The sequence below is a fragment of the Squalius cephalus genome (genome assembly GCF_949319135.1).
Source record: "Squalius cephalus genome assembly, chromosome: 9".
In the NCBI taxonomy this organism is placed as follows: Eukaryota; Metazoa; Chordata; class Actinopteri; order Cypriniformes; family Leuciscidae; genus Squalius; species Squalius cephalus.
In genome coordinates, this window is record NC_137130.1 from 14,952,603 (window position 1) to 14,967,502 (window position 14,900).

At 40.3% G+C, this 14,900-nt stretch overlaps 1 protein-coding gene across 4 annotated transcripts in view; it reads right to left on the reverse strand.

The window, feature by feature from the left end:
• The window catches only part of clybl (citrate lyase beta like), a 71,471-nt gene that overhangs the window by 24,802 nt on the left and 31,769 nt on the right, over window positions 1-14,900 (reverse strand). For all 4 annotated transcript variants that reach the window (XR_013822300.1, XR_013822301.1, XM_079881576.1 and 1 more), the window contains one exon: window positions 2,567-2,777. Coding sequence is in view for 2 of the 4 variants with exons in the window: in XM_079881576.1 (XP_079737702.1) it covers window positions 2,567-2,777 (211 nt within the window). In the remaining 2 variants the exon portion in view is untranslated. The remainder of the gene's footprint in view (window positions 1-2,566; window positions 2,778-14,900) is intronic.

Here is a 14,900-nt window from a genome sequence, read left to right on the forward strand (position 1 = left end):
CAAATGTACTGCAGAGCAATTGCCAGTCATTTGAGTTCTATAATATTATAATAATAATATTTCCTATATTTTTCTAATGACAATTGTATTATTGGTGCATTAAGTCATCATGGATTTCATTCAATGTAAAAAATGTAATAGCATGTATTTTTTAAAACCACTCATATACTTTCATATACTTTATTGTTAGGAAAATACCCAAAGATGGGGTGGGGTGGTAATGCTTTTGGCACACAAATCATCAACAAACAAACAAATATTTTCTGGCACTTTCAGCCTGGGAAATCATCCTCATCTACTGTGATTCTACTACAGTTCAACAGTGTATTTATAAAATGACAGCAACAAAAATATGATGAAGGACTAAATGATTCCTAAATGTTCCAAAATCTAGTGAGCAGCCTTGCGGCCTACTAGGGAACCTCATGAGGAACTAGTTTAGAATGCTCTACATAGGCAGCAACTTTTTGGCACGCAAGTGCTCTGCATGGAAGACTCAAATGACAAAGGATTTCAGTTAGCATGTTGCTAAGCTAACAGCACACTATTCTAAAAAGCATAAAATACATAAAACACACACATTTTGGGTACATTTAGTGTAGAATGAAAAATTATTTTATGTTGGTTTTGGAACAGAGCATGTGTATTCAATAGATAATTTGTTAATTTAATTTTAACTATGAAGCTTGTACTTAAAAATAATCAGAATAAACAATTCTTCCACCACTTAAAGGGACAGTTTAACCAAAAATAAAAAAGATGCAATCATTTACTCAACTTCTCATCATTCCAAACCTGTATTTTCTTCTATACTTGTACTCTTTCATCAAAAGTTTACAGAAAATATTTCTGTAGGATTTCTCAGTGGTTTTTTGTGGTCCAATTGATTTTGTTTTAGTTGCTTATCCCGTATAACAATTACTTTCAATCTGACGTTATCCTTTTCCATCACTCTACCCATTATTTTTAACCCTCTCTTCAATAAAATGTAACAAAAGGCCCAAATATTTAACATTTAGAATTTTACAGCAAAGATGCTCTCAATGCTCAGCTATACAAAACTGAACATTTTTAAATAATGACACAATCTGAGTGTGTTTGAGCACTGCACGTGCATGTGTCTGACTCGTTCCTTTTCCGCAATCCGCACTGGCTTATACAAGAGTAACTGAGCTGCGGGAGGAGTGTCATTTAGTGGCATGGAAAATAAAACATCCATCTATAGGTATACACAAACCCCCATGGATTTTCAATTGCCAGGATAAGGGAAACAGCTGAGAGTGTGGGAAGTGAAAGAGCGGGTGCAGAGGAGCGAAGTGTGTTTTATTATTGAGTTAATAACTCATTTTTACATTACGCAGTTGTGCGCTAGCAAATAAATAATGGATCACAGCTTTCCCAGTTCCACGCCAAGCTCTTTAAAGCTAACATATGGTCTTTAAAATTGACTGCGTCTTGTACGAAGGATTGTAAGTGCTTGTAGCCTTGACAGATTTATACCATCAAAAAGCAGAGAAGCAATGGGATTATTTTTCAGTCTCGTCCCGAAGTACATTGTTATTTTCCAGAGTGAGTTATTAGCATTTTTATCTGGGAGACTACAGAGAGCGTTAATTCTATCAGCCCTGACAGGAACATGAGCTAGCAAAAAGAAACCCGCTTGGCTCCGAGAGGGGACCCGAGACCCTTCTCTAATGCCATTTTCTTCCCTCTCAGATCACCTAGCATTAATATTCCACCACAAAATAATCTTATCTGGGCAGAACCCCACAGAAGAGCTGAATTTTGGCTAAGCAATCTTATCTTTTTATACTAGTCATTCTAAAACAACGTTAACATTGTCAATATGCTAAGGTCTTACATGTTAACAAAGTTCGTTTTTGACACTTAAAGGCCATCAAAGATGTATCAGGTTGTAACTAAGGCTCTGAAACAACACAATAGTCTTGGAAAGCATTAAGCTAGTCTTATTTGTCTAGCTTTAGTGGATACTTTCTTAAAAAAATGTTTCCCCCACTTGGCTGTGATAAAAGAAATTAGTGGGTGTTGGAAAACATTGGGATCCATCACCTTTTTTTTAGGGGTCACCGTTTAGGCTGTCTGTCAAATTTTTTCCCACTCAAGCAGGAATAGCCTCTGGCCATATCAATCATCTTTATTAACATGACTTAAAAACCTTTGTTAGCTGACTCTTTTCCACCGGTTCTCCTTTTAGCTCCTGCTCCAATCACGATTTCATGGAGAGGTAAACAGGGCCAATTGGCTGGCTGTGTGGGCGGGTCGAGAATGCTTTTAACCTGCAGCATCTGCTGAAGTCCTGCTGTTTGCTCAGTGTGAAGTGGGCACCTTGTTTCAAGTGAATGTGATAGGGGGGCATTTTTGCCTTTATTGGCACATAATGGGACGGAAATGTGCTTGTTTTAAGCATTGCGCTTAGGTAGCTTTCTTTGGAGTGATTAAGGATCAGCACCTGGCTAAAAGAGAGCTTTAAATGATGAGGATTTTGTGATTATGTCCTACAGAGTCAGGTGCTGGACGAAGAATGAGAGGTTAGGGTGGTAGGTACCTTCTTGTTAAGGGCGACTCCATCTTCACAGTCGAGAACAGCGCAGTCCACGTCCAGTGAAGTCAGTTTCTGCAGTTTTCTCTCGTCGTTGCCGGGAACGTACAGCACGGCGCGGCGTGGTATGTACTTCAGAGAGGTGCCAGGAGTGTGGTGGGAACGCAGGTCAGACTGACACCAGGGGACCGCAGACAAAAGTAGACGACTTATCCCCCTGAGAAAACACAAGCATATAATGGATATTTCAGTACGGGTCAATGACATGGCACTCATTTTCTGTCTTATCTATTAATTTACATTAAAATGCAATTCATAAATACAATGACTTAAATACACCTGGTCTATGATGATGAGCATGTTTTTAATTTCATGTTTTTAATTTTTGGGGGGTGGGGGCATAAAATAAATAAATACTGATATAACTGTCCTGATTAAAAGTATAATTTAAAGAATGAAATTCTTGAAAAGAAAACCTTTAGCAGTTTGGTATAATATTTTATTCTTATTTGTTACACAACATAACTTGACTGCTTAATATCTAATAACTGTCCATCACCTCAGAGTCCTGTGGCTCAACCTCTACCTTAATATATTTTATTAAAAATAAATATATATATAAAAAAAACATTTTGAGCTGCATGTATTCAAGTTGAAAGAGAAATAGGTTATTACTTTTTACTTGATGTTACATTGAATGACATTTCTAGAGGCACTAAGAGTAACATTTCTGAGAACATGTGTTTTTAAGCTAGATGAAAATACTATGACTTGTGTAAAGTGCTCTATTTTAGAGATCTGTTGTAGCCTTCCATTTGTTTGCTGATCTCTCTTTATGCCTGCACCTATGAAACAAACCTCTGGCTAATCTCAAGTACTTAGCCTGAACTTCAATTTCCCTCCCAAATCTTTACAAACTGAAGAAACAAGGTTTGTTTTCCTTTCAGTCCTCTAATGGATAAGCACTGCTGACCTGAGGCCGTTATTTCCGACAACATCAGAGCAAACGCTCCTTCTCTAATGCTAATTCACAATGGCTTAGCAAGCACAGCTGAATAAATCTATTTAGAGCCAAGTCAGTGTGATGTGAAAGAGACTTGGGAGAGATTACATACCCTAACACAAGAAAGTTGAGACAAGACCCCAAATCTGTCTGGTAAATTACTCCTTAAAGCTGTCAGATGCAGATTTCCCTGCACCAGGGCTAATAGAGGTGTGCGTTTATGGCTTAATTTCCTCCTATCACATTTTATCACACACTAATAACCACTGTTATGCCTCAGACACGTTTTAATTGTTTTTTCGGTATGTCAGGGTGTTCAAACAATTAGCGTTAATAAATGCGCCAAATAATTGGTATCACATACAACTAATTACAGCCGGGAACAGTCTTCGCCTGGCGGTTCCTTGCGATTGCAAATGAAGGGATCGTATTAGTTGACTGTATTCCTTTCCGCCTTGACAAAAAGAAGGGGGTAGCAAAGTGCTTTAAAGGGGGAGTGAAGGGGTGAAGTATTCTTTTTTGGTCTTTGTTGTCAAAAGAAGCTAAAGTCACTTCAATAGCCACTTAATCCAATCCTTCACGCTTACAATTGCCCTCAAGAACCAAGCCAGCATATTCTCGACTGAGATGATGCAGCTATGCTAGGCAATTAAAAGCAATTCAGGTAGTTATGGCTGCAAGCACTTTGCAGGCCTAAGTACACAGAGTCTCGGTAGGGATTCTCAACTCTATAGTGTTCGGATTTGGTCAGTGGCAGTACCTCAACAAGGGGAAGGAGGAGGAGGAGATATGCAAAACCACTCTCAATGCAGACGGAGAGAGAGGGGAGGAATTTACTATTACTCAAGAACCCCAAACCTTACAGTGCCCGGATTGGCAATAAAGAATACAAACAGAGAAATTGGATGAAACAATCGCAGAGGTGGTAGAGGGCATTATGCATGTACGTGTGTAGGGGGTTGGCGAAGAAATGGGTAGAGCAAAAGGGGGAGGGAGGATCCAAATTAAATCTTCTACATTCAATGCGTACTGCTGCAGGGTGAAAATGTTAAAAAGACATTTTAAGTGGGCACTTGAAAAAGAAATAAATTATCTTGTAAGTAGGAGGCTTACAAAATGATGGCACTCGTAATTAAAGAATAGATTTCATAAAGGTGCAGAAAAAAACATTAAAAAAGCTCCATGGGGGAAGAGAGGGGTATCCTTGATGGATCTTTATCAGAGAGAGAGAGAGAGAGAGCGAGAGCAGATCGCTTGACGGAGGTACAAGGGGTCTAATAGAGAAACGCCATTCAGTGCTACTCTCCCTCTATGCCTTTTTAAACACAGTAGGGGTTTCACTTTGCTGCAACCTAGCTGCCACGGGGGAAAGAGAGGAGTTTGCTTTGTTTAGTTGTTACTCTCTCTTTTATGTTTGAAGGAGATAGAGGAGGGAAAGACAAGTCGGTAAATTCAGGAAAGGTTTTTTGGTGTTCTCCGAGGGTGGCGTTTTGAAAGCCAAGTGGCTGGCCTCTCACGCGAGAGAGCGTGATGATGTGTGAGCAGCAGGAGACGATGCTGGCTGTGTTTGTGTGCTGTACACACGCACACATCCACGTCATAGTCATATTAATACATGCATAATCATCAGGCTTCTAATAAAAGACTTCAAACGAGTTGCATGGCAATACACACACGGATGATCATGACGGAATAAGAGAGTATTGTGTATCTCACACTCTCATTCTTACAGTATATACATACTTTAAATAAATCTACGTTAAAGCGATAGTTCACTTAAAAAATATATGACTTACTTTCTTCTGTGAAACACAAAGGATTTGGTATTTTTTTATCCATACAATGAAATTAAATGGCATCCAATCTTGTTTGCACCCTAACGTTCGGTTTCGCATAATAAAGAAAGTCATACATGTTTGGAATGACAGTGAGTAAATTATGTCAAAAATGTTCATTTTTGGATGAACTATCATTTTAATGATTTTTGACCTAAATATACAGAATTAATTTCTATAGAAGCATTTTTGCTCTGTAATGTGTTTCAAAAATATATATGGTGGCAAAAATGAAGACCAAAGTAACAATTTTAAGTTCTTGATCTTGGAGACGATTCCCATCTTAATTTCTTCAAATACATAATTCTGATAAAAATGGAATGTAATGAGTTTAATACAAAATGGGTAATATAAATAGAAAACCCTATTTTAATTAGTTAGGTCAGTGGCTCGAAGTCCACTTAGCACATTTCAAATCCATTTCATTTTAAGGGTTCTTTATTCAGAACAAAGTATTATAATTCATTCTGACTTGAGAATTTAATTCTCAGGTGGAGGAACTGATTGACAGAGACCAACCAAAGGGAAAAAAAGGCCTGCATTTACTGAATGAGGCTTTTATTCACACGGACACTCAGAACCATGTCACACAAAGAAATTTCATCTAGTCCCTTTTTTAAAAATAAAATCTGTAGCAAATGTTTTTCAAGGTTTATAATATGCCATATTGATGCTATACAATATGAATGCTGAAACAGTGCAAAGGTAATTAGTATTAGCTTATGTAGTAGCTTGCAATGTTGGCTTACTTAGCCATGAAAGTCATAAAACTTTGTGGCATACCACTCTCACATTATAAACCAACCGGAATCCTGTTTAACAATGACTAATGAGATTTTTATACCAGCATAGTAATTCATTCAAGAAATTCACTTCAGGAAAATGAGCTTATCTCCCAGTGATTTATTTGATTACATGATTTGCCCACTTCTCATTTAGATCCACGCTTAGCTGAGAAAACCCTGAAATTAATATACGTAATAGTAACTCAAGTGGCCAATATTAAGTGTACAATAATTCACATAAAAAGCAACACAGACCATGGGCAATAAAAACAAGAAGCAATAAATGTTATTACGGCACTACGGCAGCTCTGGAACCATTTGGAGAGAGCTGGCCTTTCCGACCATATCCATACAGTGCTTCCGAGATATGCAATCTGGACCGTTTTATTGTTACATCTGTCCAGCATTTTACCCTGTCATTAAACTATGATATATGTTTTATAAGTTCAGCAATCCCTGATGTAGACAACATTTCTGCAGTCCTCACTTTTCTGGACTTGAAAGGCTATGATAACAGGGTGGTTAGCTTAGCAGTTAGTGGATTTACTGGTGAGAGTTCTGAGGTTTTCTGCTCTTTGCTGCTTTTATATGCTTCTAGACAGGCCTGGTCCTCATTAAATGTAAGTCTGGCTTCCCTATATAAGAGGACCAAGAGAAAATACAGAAACCTCTGGTGGTTTCTTTGGACATTCATTCTGCTCAGCTGTAGCTCAATTACTGTCCTTCCAAACTGCACTGTTGTGTCAGAAAAAGAAATGTCTAAACGTAAACATTTTTCAGATGTTCTTATTTAATCTCAGATGTTCTTTTTCCTCCTCTAACCTTGAGATTAGACCCCAAGTATGAGGTCTGAGAATGTATGGGGTCGTATACCATCACTTTCAAAATGCCAACTTACCAGGAGACATGATGTTAAGATTTACTGCAAAACTTTAACGTCGACATAAGTAGCTATTATATTTCTTCTAATGATACTGTAAGCTAGCCAAACAAACTAAGAATGCACTCGTTTAACCGCCCACTGCGTTGGCTCTGGCTAAAAACATGTTGGTGACATTTTAAATAAGTACACCGGTCCTATGATGCAACTTGCATCAGCATTTTATGATAAAACAAAAAGACCAGCATTTTATCTTAACTTGCACTGATAAAACAACCAATAGGCCAAAACTTCTTCAAAAGTTTCTTCAAAACTACTTCTTCAAAACCCCACTTTAAAGTGGCTGTGAAATCAAATGGTGGCAACAAAAATAAAATAGCCTTTTAGACAACACTGTAAAAAACATTTCCAGACAAAATAAACAAAGATTTTCTCCTCTGTTTTGTCTGTCTGGTACAGCAACGCATTTCAGCCTTTGAACTCCTGCGTTTTATGTATTCATAAACAGCCCTGGACACGGCACCATGGATAAATATGTTGTCCAATTTAACCCCCCTTCACCATCTCATATAAGCACTGTTAACAGCAGCTCTTTCAATATGCAGATTTCACAATTATTTCCAGCATCTGGCCACAACAGCAGTAGCTGTGTCTAAAATGCACAAAATTAAAGATTTGTGTTTCTACTCTGCGATAATCAGCATCTTTTTAATATGCAAACTATTTCCAAGATCTGTAGTGTTTGGGGTTTTAAATTAAATTTAAGAATGGAGGGGGGGGGGGGGGGGGGGGATGAAACAGAAGGATACAAAGAAATAACAAAAAAAATCAATGCCTTGATGCATAAACATGAAATAAATTTCGGAAGACGGTGGAGAAATAACCGGTCAAGGAGTCATCAATATTTATCCTGTTTCCAGGCCTTGTCTTGCCCTCCCGCCTCCTCCTGGCACCAGGCTAAAACAATCCCAATAAAAGCTGTTTCTCAGCATGGGATCAGTGTTGTTTTCCAGTTAAAAGACACAAAGTGCCAGTGCTAAAATATGTGGCTAAATTAACTGTGGGGCATTGATGATAGTAAGGGAGGAAAAGTGAAACTTATTTCTGTTGCCTCCTTAACTCCCTCCTTTCCTCCCATTCCTCTCTGGGCTGACAGACACATCTGATCCGCTCGTAACAGGATCAGCTGGTGGCTGGTGACCCTGGCAACAGTAACCCAGAAGTTGCATGTTCTCCGCTCCTCCATCGTTCCCCTTGCCGCTGCCTCATTAGAGTGGATTTTACGCCCTAATCTGCACATGAGGGTGAAGTCATAGCAGTTACGTGCACTGGCCTACCTGTAATCCATGTGGAAAAGGGTTGCTCACTCTCTCTCTTTCGCAAAGCTGCACACACACAATTGCTGACAAACCGCAAACTCTAAGCTCTAATTCTTCTTCCCACAAAGACTACAGACGGCTCAGCTGTCAAGCATCAGAGTTTTTTTTGTTGTTTTTTTGGTCCAAAGACTCATGACTACCTGCCTTCAGCACGAGGAACGTCTATATCCAATTCATCACACCTAAGCAAAATAATAACGGCGACCTATTGTTGAAAGTTACCCAGTCCTGAAAGAACTTCTACAGATGTGTGCAATAATAATTGGCATAAAACCTAAAGTTTCAACCCACACCATTGCAAGAAACCGACTGCTCCGTTCGATTCTCTTCCGCAGCAGGATCGACACTGAAAAAGTTCCCATTAATTTTTCTTTAGAAATAATTTAGAAGGGTCCATCAAAAGGAGGGAGCAAGCGATGGGTGTGGGGAGGGCAACGGGGTTAGCTTTTAACTTAGCATTTTTATTGACTCCGGGAAAACAAAATAAGGGATCCTACTAAGAGTGTGCACTCGGCAATAGCCATTCAGGCCTTTGGAGCTCCATTGTAGCACTTTGAAGGGTTTGAAAGGAAACCCCACTGGTGAAAATCCAGTGGAACATCTCCACAACAGAGCACAACTGTTCCCTTCGGCTTGAATGGGAGGGACATAAAAGGGGAGATGGACTTCTGAGGTACAGCCAGAAACAAAGGCAACAAAAGTGCTGATCATGAGGGAAAGACACAACTCGTTGCGGCAGAGAGGCTTGGAGAAAAGGAGCCTTAGACAATGGCACTCACGGCCAAGTGACACACAGAAGAACCAAAAAATCTACACAAGAAGTGCTTCTCTCCCCACTTCACAAAAAACCCACAAGGAACTGCTGGATGGCCGAGGGGCCAGAGTGTCCCAGAGGGGAAGAGGACGAGTGAGAGAATCAACGGCAGACTGACAGCAAAGTCTAGCCAAAGAAGTGAAGTCAGAGAATCTGACAAGAGACGATGCAAAAAAAAAAACACACAAAAAAAAAGGGGAGTTTTGTTTAGGGAAAGACTGGAATATACAGGAAGAAAGAGACCTAATAAGAGGGAGGAAGTCACCTCTGTCTCTTTAGGCACTTTAAAAGGTGAAGCTCAATCTCTGATGCTTTCCCACAGTGAGAGCTCTGCCACAGCATCACTATTCCTGATGCTCCGCTCTGTTCTTTTCCAGGACTTTTGAAGTGCCTCTTTGTGCATCAAAACAATTAGCTTTTAACCCCCAGGAGAAACATTTATTCCCACCAACTTGCCCATTCAACAAGTGGATGACACTTGAAGAGGTGATCGCCTTCATCTCATCCTGATAAAAAGGCCCTTGTGACTACAGACATAAATAAATAAGTCCCATCTATAATTATTATGCCCTCCACTAACATTTCCCCTATTCCCGACACTTTGTTGGAACAGAAAAGATTATTTTACCAGAACCAGCATGCGTTGTCCATTTTAATGGGTGGCAGGGCTTCATTTACAGTTAAATCGTGTCACCTCCAAGACTGAGCGCATCTGAACACAAGCCGGCAAGGAGGGGGGAGGGGGAGTGATTTGTTTGACATGTTTTTATAAAACCTTTCCAAACGATGGCCGCCTCCCCTTCGCACCAGGTCATTTGCATGCTCCGAAGCACAGCCCCAGTCTGAAAGATTAACGCTGATATGAATACAGAAAGAACACATTTTGAGATATGCATAATGTGGTTTGAACTGTTCTGCACGTGCCTGTCCTTAGAACTTATGATATGCAAATAAAACCACACTATTTGAAACTTAAAGGGGATAGTTCACCTAAAAAAATTAATTGTGGCATAGTTTGTTCACCCTCATGTCATTCTAAACCTTTGACTTTCTTTCTTCTGTAGAAATCAGAAGGGTCCAAGTTTATTTTGAACCCCATTGACTTTCATTGTATGGACAAAAAGAGCAAAACAAATCTTCAAAATATCTTCTTTTGTTTTTCACAGAAGAAAGTCTCCAAAGACATAGTAAATGATGACATAATTAAAATTTTTGGGTGAACCATCCCTTTAAGCTAGATGATAATGCTTTCAAACTATAAAGTCAACTGATAATCTGGAGGAAAGAATTATATATTTTTTTTAAATCAAAGTTACTAAAAAAACATATATAACTAATATATATATATATTACTATACACTCACCTAAAGGATTATTAGGAACACCATACTAATACTGTGTTTGACCCCCTTTCGCCTTCAGAACTGCCTTAATTCTACGTGGCATTGATTCAACAAGGTGCTGAAAGCATTCTTTAGAAATGTTGGCCCATATTGATAGGATAGCATCTTGCAGTTGATGGAGATTTGTGGGATGCACATCCAGGGCACGAAGCTCCCATTCCACCACATCCCAAAGATGCTCTATTGGGTTGAGATCTGGTGACTGTGGGGGCCATTTTAGTACAGTGAACTCATTGTCATGTTCAAGAAACCAATTTGAAATGATTCGAGCTTTGTGACATGGTGCATTATCCTGCTGGAAGTAGCCATCAGAGGATGGGTACACGGTGGTCATAAGGGGATGGACATGGTCAGAAACAATGCTCAGGTAGGACGTGGCATTTAAACAATGCCCAATTGGCACTAAGGGGCCTAAAGTGTGCCAAGAAAACATCCCCCACACCATTACACCACCACCACCAGCCTGCACAGTGGTAACAAGGCACGATGGATCCACGTTCTCATTCTGTTTACGTCAAATTCTGACTCTACCATCTGAATGTCTCAACAGAAATCGAGACACATCAGACCAGGCAACATTTTTCCAGTCTTCAACTGTCCAATTTTGGTGAGCTCGTGCAAATTGTAGCCTCTTTTTCCTATTTGTAGTGGAAATGATACCCGGTGGGGTCTTCTGCTGTTGTAGCCCATCCGCCTCAAGGTTGTGCGTGTTGTGGCTTCACAAATGCTTTGCTGCATACATCGGTTATAACGAGTGGTAATTTCAGTCAAAGTTGCTCTTCTATCAGCTTGAATCAGTCGGCCCATTCTCCTCTGACCTCTAGCATCAACAAGGCATTTTCGCCCACAGTACTGCCGCATACTGGTTGTTTTTCCCTTTTCACACCATTCTTTGTAAACCCTAGAAATGGTTGTGCGTGAATATCCCAGTAACTGAGCAGATTGTGAAATACTCAGACCGGCCCGTCTGGCACCAACAACCATGCCACGCTCAAAATTGCTTAAATCATCTTTCTTTCCCATTCTGACATTCAGTTTGGAGTTCAGGAGATTGTCTTGACCAGGACCACACCCCTAAATGCATTGAAGCAACTGCCATGTGATTGGTTGATTAGATAATTGCATTAATGAGAAATTGAACAGGTGTTCCTATTAATCCTTTAGGTGAGTGTATATATATATATATATATATATATATATATATATATATATATATATATATATATATATATATATATATATATATATATATATATATATATTAAATATATATATTAAATATATGTAACCCTCTTCATCGGTGTGCTTCCCCAAATGTCTCTGCGTTGTGTTTAAATGAAGGTTGTATGAGGAGGACACAAAGATCGTAGTTGTCACAGCGGTGAAGCTTTATTTATTGGGCTCTTTATCTGCATCAGCCACTATGCAGCACACAGCAACATCTTTCCACAAGGAAATAGAACTGTTACCAATATAAAAATAACAATGCATACAAAATTATAAAACGAAATAATATAGTTTTAACTGCAGTTATAGTAACCTTAAATCACTGGGGTTCTCAAACACTGGAAAAATAACTTTCAGCATATGACAATTAAAGTTAAATGTCAGATGCATCCAAAATACAAAGAATAAACCCCAACCGTTCCACCCATGTGAAGAAGGGCTCACTCTTCAACCGCTCCACCCATGTGAAGAAGGGCTCACTCACACAATGAAACACTCATAGAACACAGCTCCCCCTTAAGGCTGGGAGAAACATTTTACATCTGCCCTACATCCACCCCTTCTTTAAATGATGCCGTCCCAGTCATCACATAAAAAAACAAAATTAAGTCAGTTTAAATCTTAAGATTCTCTTTGAAGTGTGTGTGTGTGTGTGTTTATATGTATTGCTAAAGTAGAGCTTCTTCTTTGCTTTAGGCTTTTCCCACACTTTCCTTCCTCTCTCTACCTTCTCCTTATCACTTTCACTTTGGAGGACATGTATCTCCAAGGAGAGTCTATTTGGTGGGCGCCTTTTCCACTCAGGATATCTCCTCTCTGGCCGCTCAGGATTGGAGACTTCCAGCGGCGTCTGCTCCCCATGCTTCTCCATTTCACTCACAGTCTCTTTCAACTGACTTCCATCCTGTTTATGCTCTTCGTCCACAACATCTGGCCATTCCACACTTGTGCCAATGTCTCCACTTTCACTTGTCTCCACTACTTCCTCTTCTTCCTCGGGAAAAACTTGAGTCCATTCCAGACACTTCCTCCATGTCAGGCTCTTCTCGGGCAAGGTACTTGGAACTCGCCGGGAAAAACATACACTGGGACAGAAGATTTCGGTGGATGACTCTTTCCCTGTCACCATCTTCTGGACGAACCACATACAATGGAATTCCTGGCTGTTTCTTCACCACAACATACCACTCTATCACCAGGTTGGAACGTGGCTTTTGGCTTTCTTGTCATAGTGCTTTTTCTGAAGATCCTTCGTATGCCTCGACATTCGGTCTGCTTCATCATAAGCATAGGTCAAGCACACATGCAGAGTCTGGACATATTCACTATACTCACATGGGTCTTTTGTTGTTGACAGGCCAAAAAGGAGACCAAGAGGCAGTCATGGATGTCTACCATACATCAAGAAGTATGGGGAGAAACCAGTCAAATCGTGTTTAGTGCAGTTGTAAGCATGTGTCAGTGCGTCAATATATTCATGCCACCTGTTTTGTTTTTAAATCAGGATGAAGAGTGCCCAACATATTCATTAGAGTTCTGTTAAATCTCTCTGTGGTCCCATTGCCCTGCGGATGGTAGGGGCTAGTATGAGTCCTTGTAATTCCCGTCAGCTTACACAACTCCTTTACCACTGTACTCTCAAAATTTCAGCCTTGATCTACATGGAGTCTTGCTGGGAAACCAAATCGACAGAAGAAATTCTTCCAGAGCACCTGGTCTTTTGTGGGGTAAGCCTGGGCTATTCTTGAGAAATGATCGGTGACGACCAGGACATCCTCTATTCCTCCCTTAGACTTCAGGACAAGGAAATCCATGCAGATGAATTCCATAGGGGCATTAGTGTGAATGCTCACCAGTGGAGCCCTATTTCCAGTGGGAGTTTTCCTCAGACAACATCTTTCACCCTGCTCACACCAGGACTTTATTTCACACTGCATTCTCGGCCAAAAGAATCGTTCCCGAAACAGATTTAAAGTACGTTCAAATTCCAAATGACCGGAGTCGTCATAAAGACTTCTTTTAGCCAAAAGACGCATTTTCTCTGGCAAGACAAGCTGAGCAATGGACCGTCCCTGAACATCTTTAACTTGCCTGTGAAGAATTCCATCTCTAACCACCGCCTCCTCCACTCTTTTAAGAGAAGCCGTGCATCTTTCCCTTTTTCCAACCTTTCTCCACGTCTTGGCTTTTTGTTTAGTGTCTTGTAATGTAGGACTGGCCCAATAACAGGGTCCTCTTTTTGACATCCTCTGATCTCCAACTTTGTCATTGCAGGCAGTGCATCAGTACCTACTCCATCAAATGGATTGGCTAGCGCGTCAACCCGGTCCAGAAACTCCCTCTTTGCATACAACAGTTCTCTCCGTTTGCTCACTAACATCCACTTCCTTCCTCCCTGACTCATCTCCGCAGGACTTGTCTTGCTGTGTGGAGGAAATGCACTGTGGGCAGGACTGAAGAGTTTTTGTGACCTCTTGACTCGACATCCTTGAGAGTGCGTCGGCATTAGAGTTGGATTTCACCTGCCTATACTCAATGTCAAAGTCAAACATGGCAAGCTGTGGCACCCAACGCTGACCTGTGGCGTCCAACTTCACTGTACTCATAACATATTTAAGTGGGTTGTTGTCAGTCAGCACAGAAAACTTATGGCCATAAAGGTGATCGTAAAACTTATCTGTAACAGCCCACTTTAGAGCCAAAAATTACTTTTTCCACACCATCTTGAACTTGCGCAAGGACCGCCCCAAGACCCTTCAGCTTCAAACCATGTTTGCGTAGCTCGCTGAACACTACTTCCAACTGCTCAAGATGCTCTTCAAAAGTCCTAGAGAAGATAATTATGTCGTCGAGGTAGATAAGGAGGCTCTCAAAGTTCAGATCACCAAAGCAGCAGGTCATCAATCTTTGGAAGGTTGACGGGGCATTCTGCAGACCAAACGGCATCCTGTTGGCCTCATATAACCCCATGAGGGTGCTAAAAGCAGTTTTGAGCTTGTTGTGTTCAGCCACCT